Below are 19,776 nucleotides of genomic sequence, written 5' to 3'. Positions count from 1 at the left end.
GTGGAGAGTGAAAGCGGCTGAAGACCCGTATGGCCCAATGCATTGCTTCTGGACATGGATCAATATGCGCCCATTGAATTACAGACTCTGATCGCTGCTTGCATCCATGTTACGCTGGCGAGTGCGGTCTCTGGAGGTACATGCTAAACCTAAGGTTGAGGTACAGATACCGCTTTAGGAGTTGGGAACAGCTGTGCCTTACATTTCGCCATTAATTGAATCTCGAAAAGACATCAGCAAGGCTAGAGGCATGCTTTGGACTAAATGATACACAAGATGACCGTTGAAGATGCCTACAAGCCAAAATGAATACCGCCTTCCCATGGGGGCTGCGCACTCAACTGCGCACCGAAGTAACACATCTGAAAATGCCAGACATTGCCCGTAGTACATTGATAACATCCCGACAGCTGACGCTGTATGCTTCATACGCCCGCCATGGACTCATGCCTCAAACGCCTCGCTAAATCTCAAATCATGCCATCGCTCAAGTCTCTTCCCTATTTATCGTCAATTGGGGTCTCCTCATCAGGTTCGGCAGGCGGTGTCTTCGTTCCGCCGATTGAAATTGCTATCTTCTTTTTCACTTCGCCAGAGCCAATCTCGTTCACCGGAGGGGCCTCTTTTTCTTTGGACGAAAAAAAGCTTTTCCGGCGTCGAAGCACGTTGTTGGGTGAAACGTTGTTTCCACCGGAGCCCGGAGAGGATGAGGCAGAGCTTCTGCGTTTGCTTATCGTAGATAATTTGCCTAACTCGTCCTCATCGTCATCATCTTCTCGTCTCCTCTTCTCAGCAAGACGCTCTGGTGGAGTTTGAATCACAGGAGAAGGAGATAGCTTTGGCCGCCGGTTTCCTGATTGTAAGTGATGGACAGGCAAGGACTCTAAGATGTTATCCATGTCTTCATCGTCATCTGGATAGTCGACCAGCGATTTAAGCATCGCGGAGGGCGCTAGTCCGTTGGACATTGGCGCACCTGCTGTCTTGACTCGCTTCATACGAGGTATCTCAGCCTCATCCTCGTCCTCATCGTCCGATGTCTCAAAGTACGCCGCTTCTTCTGCGTCCATCTCCTTCATACCTTGCCATCTATGCCCATTGACCAAGTTCTTTCTATCATCCGGTACCTCACCGTCATTACTGAAAAGCGTCATATCTCCCTCCGGTGGAGGTGGATTCTGATATTGATCGTACCTCACTATCAAGTTATGGAAAGTATCGACGTAGGTTATTTCTTCAAGTTTTGGTCGCCAGGTGTTTACAATATGTTCGATGAGAGATTTCACGCCCATGTGCCGGATCGACTCAAAGAGCTCGAGGCAGGCACTGTTGAGGAGGTTATCCCTCGGCATTGTATTATAGACAATATCTAATATCGAAGCGAAATGGTTCTGTTGGATGAAATGAGTGTTGTATGTCTCGTCCTGTAGGCTTATACAAGAGCGAAAAAATTTGAGGGCGACTGAGGGGGTCAGCGAAGGCACGGAAGAAATATCAGTTGCACCTACTAAGTTTCAAGTGTTTTTGTGGAGATGAAAGTAGCTGTGCTATGCGCGATACCAAGTTTTCTGAAAAAAGGTAGTACCGACTTCTTTGTTGGTGAGTCCTTGTAAGATACATTATGATTTCGATAAGATGAGTATAAAGTTGTACATCATTGAATGTCAAGTCGTTGACTACAGATCGGCTGGTCAGCTGCTACCTCAATCAAACGATGGTATTGCAACTTACGCGTTTCCCTCTTCTCCAGCTCCCTCATCGGTCTGAAAAGTTTCTCAGCAGAATGTTCGTAGAAGTGTTGTATATACGATTCGGTTTGTGGGTTAGGTGCTAGATTGTTTCGGAATTTCGACATAATCTCCCCATTTCTCGACATAGCATCTTGAGCTTGAGCTTGAGCCTGCGCCTGCGCCTGCGCCTGAGCTTGCGCTGATTGTTGTGCTGGTTCAAGGAGAACTTTGATGGCATCGGCAGCCTGGGCTTTAACGCCAAGATCAGATTCTACAAGCAGAAGTTCAATGAGGGTGTCAGTGAGGGGTGTCTTCTTCTCTCCTATCGATTTGAGAATGTAACCACGGACCATACTAGGGTCATGGTCTATCATCGCCACTAAGATATCTGTGCCCGCGACTCTGAGGGAGGCTTCTTGGTTTAGAATAGCAAAAGTGATGACTCGGAGTAAGCCATGGTTGATGAATGTGGTATAGAGATTTGCTCTCGCTGGAGCCTGGAGGCTTTTCGCAATAGCACAGCATGATTGTATGAATCCAACTGCGTCTTTCTTCCGCTTTAGCTCGATCGTAGTCGAGTCGATGATGCCAAAAAGCTCTTCTAGATAACCGGGGTTCGTCCGCAAGTAGTCTATTATTTCGACTTGGTTGAAAAATATGAGAGAATTAAGCACGCCAAAGGTGGGATCATCCAAAATGCGGGCTAGTACAACGTCTTTCAGGTAAGTCAACCGCCATGTCGCGTGAATCTTCCTCGTTATGGCTGGATCTGCAATCTTCACCACCTCTTTATACCTCGAATGATCTCTAAGGTATCTCCGATGGTTCGCCTTGTGGTTGGGAAAGTCTGGATCATCTGTAGAGCAATCGTCAGCTTTCATATGATGGTGTGAAACAGCTACTAGTCTTACATTCAAGAGCTCCGATTACCCCAAAAACGACGTCCTCGTTGACGATATGCTCGACAATTTGGTTGTCATTGAGTAATATAAGCATCTTCATTATGTTGCATAAGAGGTGCAAATCCTTCAGCGACTCAAGATCTTCAGCCATTTCCACAAGTGGAATCAATTTTCGGATATAGTCTTCGCTGATTACGAACTTCGCAAGTGCATCTCGGCCTTGAGGAGTTGAGGCGACGCTTCGCATCGCGTGCTCGATATCTTCTAAATTCCCGATCTCGGGCTGTGGTAGCACAAGAGGGTTGGAGGCGAAAGCATCCATAGCATCGTCGGAAAGCGCGTCGTCTAGTGATAAGCTTGAGTCAACAATGTTGTCATAACGGGGCAAGCAATTTATGGGCGTACCAGGAGGTCCCAAAGCGAGTAACTGCTGCTGTACATTGCTAACAAAATCCCTACAAGCGCACAGTCAGTTTTCTTACCACCCGAATCGTCTTCTCGGAGCCTCTGCAATCTAAGAAACTTACCATATAGTGGCGCAACCTTCAGCTTCTTGAAAACTGAGCGCCATGTCTGTTCCGCCAGGCTCAGTCCACACAATCAGGGTATCTAGTGCGATACTGCTTAGCCACTTGAGGTGATTACCATCTTGCATTTGGCGTATTTACCTTGCTGCTTCTGGTAGCCATCATCTTTTCCGATCCTTGTCTCAAGAAGTAGTCGGTCTGGTTCATCTTCCGATTCGACGTAGATCCTGGATTCTTCCTGTGGTAGGATTAGCGCTACCCTCTGTAACGGCCGCTGAATTATCTCCATTCTTACATTCCCACCAATACTCATGGCTCGACCCGTACAGAAACCTGTACCTCTGTCGAACCAGTCATTGTTCTTCAATTCATAGACTTTGACCCTCTTCCGCTCGTTTGTAGGAGGGATGAGGATGGTCGACATCTTGCGCGTGCAAGGACCACTCCAGTGTAGACCGCGCTGCTGATGGTATGAGCCTCCGTTCCAGTCTCGATATTAAAAGACCAGCATTTGTGAACTCTCATCCAAGGGATGAGGCCGGCGCGGAGTGAGATTTATGCCTTCTCCCGTCAATGTCGCGTGCGTAGATTGACTCGAGCGGCCAACAAGCCGATGGCGATGGCGATGAGGAATCAATGGTTTCTAGGATTCGTAGTCCCCAGAACATGAGGAGCCCATGGTGTCGGTATGCAGGCAAAGGGTGTAGAGGAAGCGCGATGGCGTCAGGGGGCGGATCCGAAGACTTCGCGCAGGGTCTGAGGCTCCGCTTGCCGGTGGGCTTCACTCGAACAGGCGTATGAGTGACAAAGTGATGGATGAGTTCGCAGCATGTATGCTCGTATCGTGGTGGACGTCACAGATGTCAGAGGAGCCGCGCTTGTGTGGTGTTAGTTGAAAGTCACAGATGGGGTGTGAAACAACTGTCGCCGGCCTGGGTTGTATCAGATCAGCCGTAGGGCTGATGGCAAAATATTAATGTCCTCGGCTCCAGCCCGCTAAAAATAACATCAGGCTCCAAATATTATACATACATGGCAATTATGAGCAACATGCAAAGAGTAAACGAGGACGTGAATTGAATACATAGGGTGTATAAAGCGTGTTGTATCACCACATGTGTTCTACAAAATCCGTCTAACTTGACATGTCATTCTGAGACCGTACGTTGAGTCCATCGCGACGTTCGTCATTACTCGTAAAAGGCAATCACCAATGTGCTCTGCCATCAGTCATCATCCTGTCTTTCCAAAGCACCATCACTTTGACCATTTGAGTCTTGCACCGTCTCTTCATAAGGGTCTTCCCAATAGACTAATCGTTCTTAGCTCTTTTCTGGGGGAGAATCTTTAGATTTGCTTACCGTTAGGCTTCACGCACCACGCAAAAACAAATGCCAAACCAAATGTTGCGGCCAAGCACACAAAGACTGTTTGCGCAAATTTACCCACGGTCTCTGCATATATCAGGTTGAAGATAAGAGGAGAAACAACTCTAGCAGCAGCATGTAGCAACCCCAGAGCTCCGAGAACTTGGCCGGTGCGGTCTGGTGGAACGTGTTTCGTCAAAGCTGATTGAAGCGTTGGCGATACCATGCCACCAAGGGACGCGAGAGCGCCACTAACGATAAACAGTTCGCCCGTCCGAACGGTTGTATAGCCTACATAACCCAAGATGTCAAAGAGGATGCCAAATCGTATGATCCCAAGATCAATTTGATCACAGCCTGAAGCTTTTTGGCGATCCTTGCTAGGAGGACCACGAAGCAGCCGTGTGAGGAGTGGTAAGACGACAAGTAGGACTGTCACTCGACACGTGTTGACGACCGTGAGGAAGACATTCGTCTCAAAATTACCCCACCCGAAGCTGTACTCCGAATACAGCAGTATTACAGTCATGGCTCCCATCGCAACCCCGAACATGGTAGTGTCGACCGCAGCCAGGAAGAAGAGATTGCGGCGCAAAGCAGGATTGGTCCCGGGCTCGGTAGGCCAGAGGATTGCCAGTGGAGCAAAGAAATTTGTTTCTCTAAATAGTCGTTTCACAGCGGTGGTAATTTGTTGAAAGGAAGTATGCGAGACACCTTCTTCAGGCCGATGAAAGTCGGCTTTTGCACGAGCAGCAAGCTGCCGCGCCTTTGGAAGGGATTCCGGTACTACGAGGAGGAGGGAAGAGAAGAATATAAAATGAGCCGCCAGGGCAAAGTAGAAGACAGAGAGAATGTTGCCTGTGGCCTTAACGACGGTTCCACCAAATATTGGACCAAGAGCAATGCCACCGAAAAGACAACCCTGGTACCAGCCGAATATGACGTTGCGCCGCCCTACTGGTGTACAATCGGCAGCATAAGCGTAGCTGACTGCCATCGCTGCAATGAAGGAGCCACCTAAACCGTCGAAGACGAACCCTACCAGAATCCAGTTCACAGATAGCATGTCCGGATACGTAGCCACAAGGATGAACGCTGTCTCACACATGATCATACCGCAGGTCGTATAAGCAATGACTTTTGTCCGGCCATATTGATCTGACAGCTTTCCCAGCTTAGGACTGACAATGGCAGAGAGAATACCAGAGATCAGGCTGCCATAAAGCATAAATTTTGTGACCGCAGATTGGACCTCAGGTGTTTGACATTGTGGGTTGTCCGCTCCTGTCATGACGGGCAACATGTGGAAGGTAGGATCATCGATCGCCCGCTCACAGTAATATTGCCGACAGACGAGGGAGAGTATGACGTTGATTTTCAGCACAATCGTGGCCCCGAAGGCCATTGTGAAAAGAGCAAATGACGGTAGCAGCCACCATATCTATGCGCTGTAAGCTTGGAGCGAAATACAGTGTACGCTGTTGCGCAAGCTTACAGAAGGTGTCCGGTACCATGGCACACCTTCAAAGTCCTTATCGCTCGAACATGTTGACGATTGCGAGTCGTCGTCCGAGCTGCGGACCTTTCTATGCCCAAGCAAAGGATCATTTTCACCGTGCTCTCGGCCGGAGGCACCAACAGAGGTTGCAAGGAAGGCATCTGGCGCTGTAGATACAGGTCGCTGCTGATGTCTAGCCAAATTGAGGGTCTCGGCTTCCACCTCAGCTTCAAAGGCTTCGTTGTTCTCCATATTGAAAGCCCAGAGTATCCAGACGAGAGTTGCGCGATACAATGGATAAGGAATGTGCTACCGGGGTAGCGATCGAGAGAGGCAGCTCATTGTCCCAGCAATGTAGTTGCTAGGCGCCAGAAAAAGCCGTAGGATTGCGTCGCTCTTGCTTGACAACATGCTGATAAATACCAGGGTCCCTATCAAATGAACGAGCCGGTAAATATAAGCGTCATGTCATTCAGTCCGAAACCCGACGATCTAAAAGATGATGGTATCAGATTACTCTAACCGTGTTCAGCTAGATGGAGTCTTGTTAGACAGCAGCTGGGGTTGACAGATTAATCTGACTGTTTAGTAGGTCGACCCTCGCCCCTCCAGTCGATTATCAACCTAAACATTCAATCCAATTCATCAATGAAGCCGACAGCTGTCCGTTCGGAGTTATGGACATTGGTATCGTATGTGAGTTCACTTTTCTATTGCCTTGATCTGACAGTCCCTACCAAAAGATGATCAGGGAACTCCCACGGTAATTTGGACGGCTGCACATTGCGTAGCAATTAAGGGTTGCAAAACGGTTTCATGCGGACCAGAAGCATTCACATTCACAGTCGAAGTGAGAATCCTCCGAGAACGACCGACAGCTTGTAGTATGTAAGTGCGGCGTATGGATACGAATTAATGCCAGGTTGACAATCGTGAATGGCACCTTGAGCTTGGGACTACTGAATGACGACGCAGAAAACGTGCGATTGAAGCCAAACACACCAAGCTAAGGTCTGGCAGACGGCGCAATGCCTTTTCAACGTTACTGAGCACATTTGCCCAATGACCTTGCTCCGTCGCCGGAAATTTCCCGTTGTTCTGCTCCCAGAGATCTGGCTGTGCCACTCGCCTTTAGAAATGCGAGACTGAGCCCGACCTAGTGAAGAGAGAGAAAATGTACTTCTGGGCCTTCTCGGTCACTCTAAATCGAACACATGCGGAGAACACTCCACTTAGTCAACAGGAGGGGCAATTCTTCGAACAAAGTGAGCTATACAATGCGTAACGCCGCACGAAAGGTAGGTACCATAGTGCAAGTACCACGTTGTATATAGTCTTTAACGCTCTCCACCCTACTTGCGTGTTTTGTTTCCTTCATCAAAGTAATACCTCTTGGACAAACCTCAACAAGACTTGAATCCTTGAATTGCGAGTCTTTCATCATTGCCATGTCCTTTCCCAAATCATCCCCACTCGTGCTCTCTACCAAGCAGCTCAGTCAGTCACGAGTGACAGACATTTATGTCACGGTCTCAAACTCTACCGTAATCGCCACCACAGGGGTAATACTACGCTTGATCTCCAGACGCCTTTCTCGCACGCGGCTTTCGTATGACGACTATCTCATAGTTGCCGCTTGGGTTTGTGTGCCGGTCATGAATGCGCACGCCACAGCTGATGCACAACTTAGGCGCTGGTGATCGCTCATAGTACTGTATCAGGACTGAACGCAGCACATTGGGGACTCGGTCATCATCTCCCGGTCGTTGCAGATTTATTACCTTCCTTCCAAAAGGTGGTCGGAGAACCATCCGATTGTAGTGGCATTTGCTAATGCGCTCAAAAGGCTGCTCTCGTCATTTTACTACTATTCTTCACTGCGTCTTTCTTTACGAAAGCGTCGCTGTTAGCTCTCTATTACCGGCTCTTTTCTCCAATTCGAACATTTCGCTATGCAGTATACGTCGCTATAATCATCGTATGTGGCCAGTGGATCAGCGTTTTTTTTGCGACTATCTTTCAGTGCGTTCCAATATCCGCTTTTTGGGATCTAAGCATCGAGCACGCAAGGTGCTTAGACCTGCCAACCTTCGGTCTTGTCTCTGGAGTTCTCAATCTAGTGAGCGACGTCATGATACTCTGCTTACCTCTGCCCATGGTCTGGAATTTGAACACAAACACGGCACAGAGACTGACTCTGACGGGAATATTTCTGCTGGGAGCCTTGTAGGCCTCCACGGTATTCTGGGTAGGCATACTTACTAATTGTCCGTAGCGTTTGTGTTACCTCAATTATTCGTATCACTAAACTTGCGGAGGTCAACTACAATGACCCAACCTGGCGAATCGTGGACGTCTACCAATGGAGCTCGGTAGATGTTGGTGTCGGCGCTTTTTGTGCATGCCTGCCGACAATGAGTAAGATGATACGAATCATCGTTAGTCGCTCTTACAAGCTGACTTGAAATAGGGCCAATGTTCTCGTTCTTAAAGCCACGGCTTTCCGTCAAAAGCAAGTCTAGCAGCGGCAGGGATACAAGCTCGGCGGGCGTAGGAGAACATACAAAAAGTCGATTTGCTAAGCTTGACGAGGAAGCTGTAGCCTGCTTCGTTGATCCAGAAAACGAGCGGAATCAATTCCCAATGAAGAGCATAATTGTTCGCCACGACATCCATGAAGTGCGGGGTTCACAGGGAAAACCACTTCAGGATGACCCGCAAATTAGCATATCCTCCTCAAACAACTCGGACCACGAGACGTTCTCTTTTGATAAATGAGATCGTCGTACGGCACTTGGATACGTCACAGGTCGTTCCCCTCGCAGCACGCCATTCGCTGCATGGCAGTGGATATTCCAGTGATTATGAGCCGCTGAAGAATGGGGGAAAATAGCGCTCTAAGGACAATGGTCTTACACCAGCGAAGACACAGCCTGACCCACCGCCCCAGGATTAGGTGCCATCTATCGAGAAACTCTCCGCGCTAGTCATTGGTAGGACGGATAGAGAAAGTTCTCTGGAAGTCGTTCGAGCACGGTACTTTAGAAGCAACTTGCAGAGGCGCTTCAGTCGTACGTTGATGCGAGATGTAGCTGCAAGCTTCATACAATGTCAAAGGTCAAAGCGTGAACAAATCAATCCAATCTCTCTCGAATTAGGAGATAATAGGAGATAATAGAGGAGAAGGGCCAAAAATTTGAAGGCCGCAAGTGACGACGCGATTCAGTCATCTTATGCTAGGGCATTAATAGGTCTTGGCTTATCCATGGGTCTACATGGCAACGGCTCAAGTAGCTACAGTATGAACTGATGGCTTGCGTGACTGATCATACCACTGTAGTATCGAATGGAGATTCCACGACGCACTGCCATAGCCAAAACTGGAGATGACATGTATTCCCACCCCTTTGGCATTACATTGAAAGTGTTCTGAGCGAAAAGGCAAGAAGGAATGCCGTAACTTTAGCGCAGAAATTACAATACGGTCGACTTTCCAGACCGATTTTGTTCTATATATCTGGTTGTTCTAAAACGAACAAGTAGTTGCTATAAAGTCTGCTATGCATTGTTCTTGGTATTTACTAATGGTGGTCGATGGACTGGTGGCCAGAGCCAGGTGCGAAGCGCTGCAGAACAGCCGAACCCCTATTGCTCTTGCTAAACAGCCTCGTGCTACGTCTTCTCCACCTGTGCCACACCAATTCAGCCTTGCGCCAATGATGCTGGCAATCTTTCGAAGCCAGCCAAATAGTACATTATGAAGACCGCCTTCAGTGGGATCTGAGGTGGTGAATATGCGCTATGGCAACTGCCCATCCTATGCAGAACCCTCAGCAGTGAGTTTCCCACCAGCACGAACCATAACCGCTCTGACACATGAAGCAGCTCCGAGTGTCAGCAGCGGGCGATAGCTGAGGTTAAATCAGCATACTCTCACCTTCCTCATGGTGATCGGATCTTTCGACAATGTGTGGAGGGGCAGAACTCAATAGCAGAGGTCTTGAAAGCAAAGGATCCGGACTCGGCGGGAATCCTTAAAACCGAGAGGCCATCGAGCTATAAAATCGAACAACCCTACTTGTCCATTATTTCAGAGTCACATATCTCCACCATGTCAATCGTCAAGACAATTCTGATCACAGGAGCCAACACTGGCCTCGGCCTAGAAGTGGTCAAATCACTCTGCCGCTCTACAACAAAGTACGACATACTTGTCGGATGTCGGACACCTTCCAAAGGCCAAGCCGCCATCGATGAAGTGAAGAACGAGTACCCATCCACATCGTCCACGCTCAGCACACTCCAGGTCGATCTCGAGTCTGATGACTCACTGCAAAAAGCAGTCGAGACCATTTCCAAAGAGAAAGGACATCTCGATATTCTGATGAACAATGGCGGAGTAGCCTACGATCCGCAAATCTCATCTGGTGCCATAGGAATCCGCGAAGCCTGGAATAAGTCATGGAATGTCAACGTCGCAGGGACTCAAGTCTTGACAACCCTGGCGGTCCCTCTGCTCCTCAAATCAAGCGACCCCCGCCTCATCTTCATAACAAGTGGGACTGCCACGTTAACAGAGACGGAAAGCACAGCGAGCGAGAACCTGAAGCGTTTAAATGGAAGTCCTGCGGCTGGTTGGCCCAAAGAGCCTGGGTTTTCGACCACTTCCTATCGAAGCAGCAAGACCGGGCTTAATATGTTAATGCGTGAATGGGTCAGAATTCTGAAGAACGATGGTGTAAAGGTTTGGTGCATTTCGCCTGGCTTTCTGGCTACATCTTTGGGTGGTTACGGATCCGAGCAGTTGAAGAAGATTGGAGCTTTGGACCCTGTGATAGGTGCAGACTTCACTTTGAGTGTTGTTGAGGGCAAGCGTGATCATGATACTGGAAAAATTGTGAGGAAGGATATGATACAGCCGTGGTGAGAATGAAAAGCCGTGGAGATTTCACGCCTTACGATGGAAATGCCAAATGGTTTCCTTCAAAGAAAACAGCCACTTGTACAAGGCTACGGTAGGTAGCAATACCTGAAGATTTTCATATCCAGTCAATGAACTGATGCCTCCATTTGGTGACTCATCTTGGCTGCTTTCAACTTTCCTGCAATCACGATGTGTGGTCTACGTTTTGTTATTTTCGATTTATGGAATGTTATTGAAGCTGCTTTTGAGATATTTTGAAACAACACGGAGTACCAATCTAAAGCTTATCAGAGTCAGGCCTAAGAGAGGCTAGCCTCAGGGCTCCTGATTGCTAGTGTCCGCATGGCCAGGCTTTGGTTACGATGCTTGCTGAGTTTTGACCGTCTTCCATGCTGTTTCCAATGTCTTCTAGGAGTGCTCATTGAATGTAAAATTTGGGATGTCCGCCATGGCACCAATGACAACTCCCGGCTCTCTCTCAGCTCTCGAGAGCCGCCTCCGCCGTCTTGAGTACTACATCACTGGCCAAACTTCTCAATCTCCCACCGCCGAGGCTGCATCCTCAAAAGAGAAACCCTTGAATGTGCGCGCCCGCCTCTCAGATCTCGAGCAGAGCCTCAATGATCTCATCTCACGCTCTCAAACCGCACGCGAACTCCTTACAACCTGTGCGTTTTATATTCTCACCCAAAGTCTAGCATCACTGACGCGTTATAGACCACAAGCACCCCTCACTCTTCCTTCCTAGTCCCGCTACACCCCCCACCAGTTCCGACCCATCCCTCACGAATCGCGAAAGGATCTCTACAATACTCGCCCTCGCTCCTTCCTACCAAGAAACAGCATCTCGCCTCACCACGCTCAAAGACCTCCCCATCCCACCTACTTCAGCCAGTCGAACACTCATTTCCCTTCAACCAAGACTTGAACAAGTGGAGGCTGTGCAGCGGGAGCAGGCGAAGGAGATTGAAGGGTTACGGGCGAGGAGTGCGCATGTGCTTCAAAGATGGTACGAAGTAAGCGTGATAGGGGGAAACGAGTGCTGGGCTGAGTGGGAACGAAGGGTCGAAATGGTTGAGAGAGGGGTTCGACAGAGGGAAAGGGCTAGGAAGGAGGAGGAGGTGCAAGGGGAGAAGTATGGCGGGTGAGAAGACAGTGCAGTGAGTCGACGGTATCAAGCAAGAAATGCTAAGACCGCGCCAAAAAGAAGGCAGGAAGCACGGAGACCAGGCGCGAGCAGAAGTGAAGCGAGAGTGCAGCAAAGGACAGAGGTCCCCTGGCTGAGATTGCAAGTTGGCTCTGATGGAAGCAGGACGGCGTGCGATCAGCCGGAGGTACGTTCGCACACGGATCGACAGAAGTCATGCGTGACTTTCTAGGCAGCCACGTCGTCGAGCGAGTGAATGGACGGCAGGGACAGCCATGAAGGACGCGAATCCAAGACATGCAGGACTTCGCCTCGGGACGATGATGAATCATCAGGGCTGCACAGTCATTTGGGTCCTTTAGGTCCTTTGAGCGAATCCAATGGGCACTCTTCATCACCATAGGATCTGTCTACATAAGGTGTAGCACGAGTGAGATAAAATGTGAATATGCGTAATTTATAGCGTAATTAGAGCAACAGTAGCGGTAGCCAACGGTTCTTGGCAGGGACGGCACGAGGTAATAAAATAATAGAACTATCTAATGCGCAGGATTCAATAATAATAATAATGGACGCTGATTTGTTCCATTTGCCTTAGAACTAGAACCCCCCGGCTGTTGTTGGCTTTCGCCTCTTTTCAGCCCTTTGCGCCCTTTTCATCATCTTCCTTTTCCCTTTCCTTCAAATCCATCCTGTACCTGGCCCAGGCGCGCCGCAGAACCACACGCTGTGCCGTCAGGTACTGGTGCACCGTGATTGACTGGGGCTAATCTTAGCTGCGAAGAGGAACAACAGGAACAACAGGCGGCGCGCGTGCGAATTTCTGAAACCTGGCCTACGGAAAGAGAGCCCCTTCACCCTGGGGCCTGTCGCTGTCTCAGCCAACGCCCTCCACCGGTCACTCTCTGTCTCGAACATTCAACTTCATCTTCATCTTCATCTTCAACGACAGAAACATTCATTGACATTGATTTATTTAATCATTCACGCTCACTTCGCCGTTCAATTCATTCCTTCGGATCCCTCTGCTATTTTGGGTGCATCTGTACTTTGTCCGACCAACAACAACGAGACCTCTAATCCTCATCTCTATTCCACCCCCTCCTCCCTCCTCTACGGTGCAGGTCACGACATTTGAAATTAAAGACGATCCTTGACACCTTGCAGCGATCGCAACAATCTACACTTGACTCCACATCTGCCATTGCTCCTTCGACTTTTTACCATTAAATCAGCGCAAGAGCGGCTGTGCAAGAGTTGGGTTGGTCGTACGCGAGAAAAGCAAGTCATATCAGGAGGATTAATGCACCGGTCTGCTAGTTCGTCGCCGACTTTTCGCAAGATGAACGGCAATCTAGAGGCCAACGCCGGCAGGCGGAGACGTAGATTTACCTTTGGTCAGTCTCTCTGCTCCAGCGACCGATATGAAAGAGCATCGTCTGACGTGGCGCAGGGCATATCGTTGGAGATCCATTTGCACTTGCGACAATATCAATTGCAATCGTATGTTACTTGCCATCTCATTCATGCAATGAAGACTGACAATGAGCAGCTTGCATGGCTCATCACCTTTATCGCTTCCGTCATTGCAGATTACAAAGGAGATTTTCCCAATTTTGCGTGGTGGGCAATTGCATATATGTTATGTGTCATTGTTGGCGTGTTTGTGATAGTGGGAGCGGACGTAACCCAAACATACCAAGTTGCTGTACGTCTCGCGTTGCGGCCCTTTCGGGTCCGAGACTGACTGTGCTTGCAGGTCGTTGGCTTTCTGGCAGCAGGCTTGACTTACGCAACAGCAATAGTCAACACCTTGGTATATTCGCCAGATGGCGCTAAAGAAGCGTCGGCAGCAGGTTTCATTCTACTCTCAATGGTCATGGTAGGCGTCTGAACCCCGACTTATTGTCTCCCCACCTGACAAAGTAGATTGTTTGGATATTTTATTTCGGGTCAAACCCACAAGCCACACATCGTGGATACATTGACTCCTTCGCCTTACACAAAGAAGGCCAGCGCACATCCACCCGCCAATCGCGACCAATGTCGCCGCCATACGGCCAGCGCGACCGACCCGAGACAACCCTTTCTAACAACCATCAACAGCAGCGGGAGCCTCAGATGTACACTTCCGCGCAATTGAACGGCTTTGAGACGAGCTCTCCAGTGACAGGCTACCCCGGCGGCCTCCGCGGGCAGCAAGACAATGGCTCAAGAAACAACTTTGGCGCTGGCAAACGATCAGTCTCACCACGTGAGCATCAACAATCGCCCGGCCCGACTCCTGGCACTAATGGGTTCGGCGCTCCACCGCAGCCAACGGGGCCGCTGGGAGGCGGTGCCGCAGCACCGCATGAAGATCTCACAGCAGCAACGGAGTACCCGTACCGTGCGAAGGCGATCTACAGTTATGAAGCCAATCCTGACGATGCGAACGAGATAAGTTTCAGCAAGCATGAAATATTGGAAGTCAGCGATGTGAGCGGACGGTGGTGGCAGGCTAAGAAAGATAATGGAGAGACCGGCATTGGTACGTAACGTTACACACCCTGTCTTCTTTGAAATTGTGGGAGATACTGACAGGGCCATTTCTAGCTCCATCCAACTACCTCATTCTGTTATAAACATCTTCTGCTTTCACAAATGATACCCATCTTCTTTGAAATCTGCTCTTCTCTCGAATCTTCTCTGGTAAATGACTTCGACGATCGACTTACTTACCACATCTAATATTCCCTGAAATCGCAACATCTCGCCCAACCAAGGCTACCCGTCTCGTCAACCTAATGCAACTGTCATGGAAGCAAAGACCATAAATAACAATACCAAGGAAGTGGGGAAACGACTTTGTAATATGAATATGGCGTCCTGATTTTGATACTTTCGGCTTGAGGAAGGGACAATACGCAAAACTTGTTGCATGGGGTCGGTGATGAATCCAAGATTTTGCGTCATGGCGAAATGCAGGCATTTGGGGAGAATACCGTATAGACTTGTCCTGTTTTGCCTCCGCATGACCACGCGATGCCGATTGGGCTTCGTGGCAGAGCGAAGAGAGGGTTGAGAAAGGGACAAAGTTATACTCTGATACGACAATTATCTGTACAGTAGAAATGACAAGAAAATCCGATTGAAACAGTCGCCACTTTTGCATGATTCAAAGACCTCCGATCTTTTGCTGCTTCCAATGCCACACCTTCTCAATGCGTCCTGGGGACTTAGCCAATCTTGAGGTGAGCTGTTGTAACACACAATCTCTGGAGATGAGCAGCCTTGCCTTTAGTGGTAGATTGGATCTCGGATCAACCTCAGGGCTGCATCCTTCATGCTAACTATCCTAATATCATCGGTACTCCGTCCGCTGACCTGCTTATTCTGTCAAGGAATGACCACTCCGGACGTGCCCCTCAGATGAAAGTCTTGATTATTATCCTTGTATGGATGATAATTCGCAAATATCTCCAGCTTAGTATTTCGTAACTGAATCATGACAACGTGGGCCATTCTCATTGGCATCAATTTCTATGTACAGGACCGCCATCTGCACGGGGCAGTTCAAGATGTCAGAGATATGGGTGCTTACCTAGAAGCAAACCATGAGCATGTAAAATTGAGCATCTTGACTGCAAGTGCCCCTCAGAATTCCAATGATAAGGTACCAATCGAAGAACCTGATGCTTGGCCCACTTTCGAGAATATCAAAGGACAATTGGACCATATTGAACAGGCGGCTAATGAAATGGATTTTCTGTATATACACTTTTCTGGTCACGGCACACAGCAACCGGTGGTTTCCCGCGAGTACAAAGAACGGGGTACCAGCGATGTAGCTCTCGTGCTATTTGATCCAACTACCGGATCACGGTATCTGCGAGGAGTCGACTTGGCACGATTGCTGCAGAGATTGGCCAAGAAAGGATTAAAAGTCACAGTTGTACTGGACTGCTGCTACTCAGGGGGTGTGACCCGCCGCGGTAAACTCATGCCTTTGAGTACTCGAGGGGTGGAATGGGATCCTGCCATAGCTGCTCAATTCCCTCTGGAACAAGTCCCACATCTGTTTGAGTCGCCTACCGTTACGAGAGATGCGACTTCAGAGTTCAAGTGGCTTGAAAGTGCTCGAGGATATACAATCATCACAGCCTGCGGCCCTCATGAGAAGACCTGGGAGGGGGATATCAATGGCACAAAGCATGGCGTTATGTCTTTTTTGCTTCTCTCAGCCCTCAGCCGGGCTGCCAGAAGCGGCTTTCATTCCAGTCATGAGTCAGTATATCAGTATCTTCGCACCAAATGCCATGCAAATTATTCATTTCAAAATCCAATGCTTTTCGGTGATCGAGCGGTATCCTTTCTTGGGGGACTTCGATTCCCATCCTCATCTCTTTCAGAAATATTCACTGCGGAAGGGTCCTTACATGTGAGCGCCGGACGAGCGCATGGTGTCTCCAAAGGCGACGAATATGAAGTATTTCCATTCGATCCAAGCATGAGTATACAAAACCTGGCCATAACGACATCAGCAAGAGTCATGGTCAATGCTGTCCACGGTCTTACTTGTGACGTTGATGTTACTCAAGCATCACCAAGTGGTGACGACATTAGAACAGGCTGGAAAGCACGACCCCTGACTCACTTCTCGATTCAAAAAGTCCACGTAAAGATAGCGTCTGGTGTTGACGTTGGGAGAGATTGGAGTTATGCGTTAGCGAGTAGCAAATTCTTGCAACCTTTTGCAGAAGACACGGACAGCCCAACCTCTTTATGTCAGGTGATTTTGAATGATCATGTAGAATATGAAGTCTTAGACATTCTGGGCAATCGACTTATGAATGTTCCAGCAATATCAGCTCGGATTTCTGGAGTAATTCCCCTAGTGGTGAGGATTCTGGAGCACGTCGCCAGATACCAGTTCATTGAAGCCCTTGAAAATGGACTGGTGTCATCTTGGCTGGAAACGGCATTCACTGTTGATATCCTTGACTCCCAGCAAAGGCCTCTTGACGCCAATGGCGTGGTCGAAGTCCGAGAACACGAAGTCATAAATTTTACTTTTCGTAACCACTCTCACCATCCTCTTTATCTAACGATATACGACTTGACGCCTGGTTGGCAGATCCAGGGTGTTTTCTCTACGGGGGCGGGCCAGATTACTGGGTCGTACAACCAGAAGACCGCGCAAAGTACCACACAGGTTACAAAAGCATATCGATGAGAATGGTCATTCCTGATGATCTCAAGCAAAAGGGCTGGACTGAATGTGACGACGTTATGAAGCTCTTTGTTACTACTCGGCCCACGTCGTTTGCAGCGTTGAATCTACCTAGGATGAGGATGCTAGACGAGACGCTTTCGCGAAGTCCCATAGACGAATTAGATGATTTGCTTGCTAGATTAGCATTGCCTCACCGAGGGCCCGATGTAGACGGGGCTCATAATGAAGATTGGGCTACCCGAAACTACATCATTCGAACAAAAGCCGGGCTTGTTGGGGAGAGATAAGCAACAACGATACATTGAACCTCAATTCATTCAAAATTCTATGGCCCAAGAACGTCTGATCCACCATATTAGGATGGACGCAAAAAGTACCTTAATCAGCACACGCCTTCCAAGGAAAGCCTATTTTGGAGGCTTCAAGTCATCCTCATTGACCGTGTTCCCGTCCTTCACTGGCTCTCCATCCTCAAGGCAAAGCGTGTACTTTCCAGCAGCTGGCAAACTCGCAACGAAGTAAGGTCCATTCTTTTGCCAGACAGGGTGAGGTAAACCTTGTCGTTGACTCGGTACTTAGCATTCTTCTAGGTTGTCAGCGCGGAAGAAGTTCGAGGACCTAGTAAAGCTTGCAAGATTGTAGGCTTTTACGCCTGGGCGGCTATCATCCTTGCCTACACGAAGCTCTGGACTCACAGAACTACAGTTAGGATCAATTAAAACAGCCTTGGAAAGATCGATAGTGTTTTACCGTTCTTCTCCACCCATATTTGTAGGTCAAAAGGCTGCTTTGACGATTGAATATCAATTAATTGGCTTCGAGATGGAGAAAGGGATGTGTATCCAACTTTGAAGTGGTATATGAAGTATTCATTAATGGCCATGGAAGAAGCCTCACAGATTGCCTCCTTTTTCGAAGCCTCGCCTCACTTTTCGGTAAGGCGGCCAAGTTCAATGGCCCCTCACTTTTATTAGCATTGATCTTACTGAGATCACGCGAGCAGGGATAAACCACGATCTTCTTGAAATGTTTCTGACAATAATCTATACAACCTAGCACAACGATGGCCCGTGCATATCCTGATATCGAGCTCGGTACTTCGAGTAGTGCTCTGACGACGAATCCTCCACGTAAGCATTAGAGCTAGCTACTATTATCGTCTGGTGACTGGATATACGTGGCAGTTCTAGACTTTCAATCAAGACTCGTTAGAGGAGTGTTCATCGGCGCCAGCGCTGTCTGGCACCTGATTGGTGCGAAGCTGAGCAGGATTCCTGCCTTCACTCTGGGCAGCAACGCCTGCGAAACAGTGTCTCACCAGAGTACGTTGACCTTCAATGGTAATCAAAGAATTTTCTGAGTATGCTGGTCTAGTTGAGGATTCGCCGCAAGGATATCCAAGATTTTCCGCCCTCATCGGAGCTCACGACTCCTTCCATATCTGTCGACGATTCTCAGCACTTCGTACCCGCCTGCTACTCATGAAGCAAGACAAGCTCACAGCCCTCGAAGAAGATCTTCACGAAGTGGATCAGAAGGAGAAATGTGGATTGTTCCTTGGTAGCTTCCGGAGCGATAGGAATTCGAGACGCAAAGAAATACTCACTCAAGTTGATACTGCGCTCGCCGAATACGGTATATTGACAGCCAAGACATATTGAGCTTCACTAATGATGGAATCTACCTGCTTCGAAAGACGACATCATAGCTAGAAACCGCAATATCCTCATGTTCGAAGCCCCTAAACAGAGAGACATCTCGAGCCTGCAGAATTGGATGGCTGGAAATGGTTGTATAAGCAGAAAGGAAACGGCGTATCTGGCGCAGAATTCCGACCTGTTCTGCGTTAGCACCATCAGCAAAGATGCCATTAGGCGAGTCGAAGAATTCGTCGAGGCGGGCTTGATCCGTTTCTACCATCCGTTCCGGCAAGTAAGTGCCCCATCTCATTCTATACTGCCCCCAAGAAAGTGCCCCCCATGGCCTACCTTTTCATCGAATTCTGGCTCATAGATACATAGAGTGCCCGCCTCGACGCCGTCTCAAGGGACCCAAACGTATTCATCTATTCAGGCCGGGCGCTGCGACGCCTCAGCTATGTGATTGTGACCTTTGTCATCGTGGCGCTCATACTTCTGCCGGTGATTACCATCACGATCCTTGAGAGTGGGATCAGCCGTATGCTCGTGATTGTGGTTTCTTCGGCGGCGTTCATCATGACGCTTTCGGGGTTGAGCAATGCGAATGCGAGCGAGATGTTTATTGGTGGCGCAACGTAAGTCCTTAATTTTGCGAAAAGGTGGTTAAAAGGAGGCTGCTGACTCGAATTCGGAGCAAGATATGCTACTGTCCTTGTGGTATTTCTTGCTGGAAATGGCGTTGGTGGGGGCAATTGATGAGCCCGAGCAGGAAATGGGGCTCAAAGGGCACGAATGTCAATATGGTGTGAGAAGACGTAGCTTTTGT

General features: G+C 48.8%; 6 protein-coding genes across 6 annotated transcripts; 4 read left to right on the top strand and 2 right to left on the bottom strand.

Annotated features, from left to right (window-relative positions):
- Positions 1-500: 500 nt before the first annotated feature.
- KY384_000541 (uncharacterized protein) lies at positions 501-3,583 on the bottom strand (the record flags this gene model as incomplete). The annotated part of the gene is made up of 7 exons (XM_044809077.1): positions 501-1,462; positions 1,509-1,676; positions 1,732-2,586; positions 2,642-2,977; positions 3,038-3,087; positions 3,160-3,241; positions 3,301-3,583. The coding sequence occupies 7 exons, from the start codon at positions 3,581-3,583 to the stop codon at positions 501-503; spliced, it is 2,736 nt and encodes a 911-aa protein (XP_044665064.1).
- An 802-nt stretch (positions 3,584-4,385) lies between these two features.
- On the bottom strand, positions 4,386-6,276 carry KY384_000540 (uncharacterized protein; the record flags this gene model as incomplete). Its single annotated transcript, XM_044809076.1, has 3 exons — positions 4,386-4,471; positions 4,521-5,967; positions 6,022-6,276. The coding sequence occupies 3 exons, from the start codon at positions 6,274-6,276 to the stop codon at positions 4,386-4,388; spliced, it is 1,788 nt and encodes a 595-aa protein (XP_044665063.1).
- A 3,567-nt stretch (positions 6,277-9,843) lies between these two features.
- Positions 9,844-10,951, top strand: KY384_000539 (uncharacterized protein; the record flags this gene model as incomplete). The annotated part of the gene is made up of 2 exons (XM_044809075.1): positions 9,844-9,860; positions 9,910-10,951. 2 exons carry the CDS (start codon positions 9,844-9,846, stop codon positions 10,949-10,951), a joined length of 1,059 nt encoding a protein of 352 aa, XP_044665062.1.
- Positions 10,952-11,396: 445 nt separating this feature from the next.
- KY384_000538 (uncharacterized protein) lies at positions 11,397-12,096 on the top strand (the record flags this gene model as incomplete). Its single annotated transcript, XM_044809074.1, has 2 exons — positions 11,397-11,616; positions 11,666-12,096. 2 exons carry the CDS (start codon positions 11,397-11,399, stop codon positions 12,094-12,096), a joined length of 651 nt encoding a protein of 216 aa, XP_044665061.1.
- A 2,042-nt stretch (positions 12,097-14,138) lies between these two features.
- KY384_000537 (uncharacterized protein) lies at positions 14,139-14,633 on the top strand (the record flags this gene model as incomplete). The annotated part of the gene is made up of 1 exon (XM_044809073.1): positions 14,139-14,633. One exon carries the CDS (start codon positions 14,139-14,141, stop codon positions 14,631-14,633), a length of 495 nt encoding a protein of 164 aa, XP_044665060.1.
- A 949-nt stretch (positions 14,634-15,582) lies between these two features.
- On the top strand, positions 15,583-17,310 carry KY384_000536 (uncharacterized protein; the record flags this gene model as incomplete). The annotated part of the gene is made up of 1 exon (XM_044809072.1): positions 15,583-17,310. One exon carries the CDS (start codon positions 15,583-15,585, stop codon positions 17,308-17,310), a length of 1,728 nt encoding a protein of 575 aa, XP_044665059.1.
- Between the last annotated feature and the right edge of the window lie 2,466 nt (positions 17,311-19,776).

Source organism: Bacidia gigantensis (assembly GCF_019456465.1).
Source record: "Bacidia gigantensis strain McMullin 20006 chromosome Unknown contig_74, whole genome shotgun sequence".
In the NCBI taxonomy this organism is placed as follows: Eukaryota; Fungi; Ascomycota; class Lecanoromycetes; order Lecanorales; family Ramalinaceae; genus Bacidia; species Bacidia gigantensis.
This window is presented reverse-complemented; position numbering and strand designations above follow the sequence as displayed.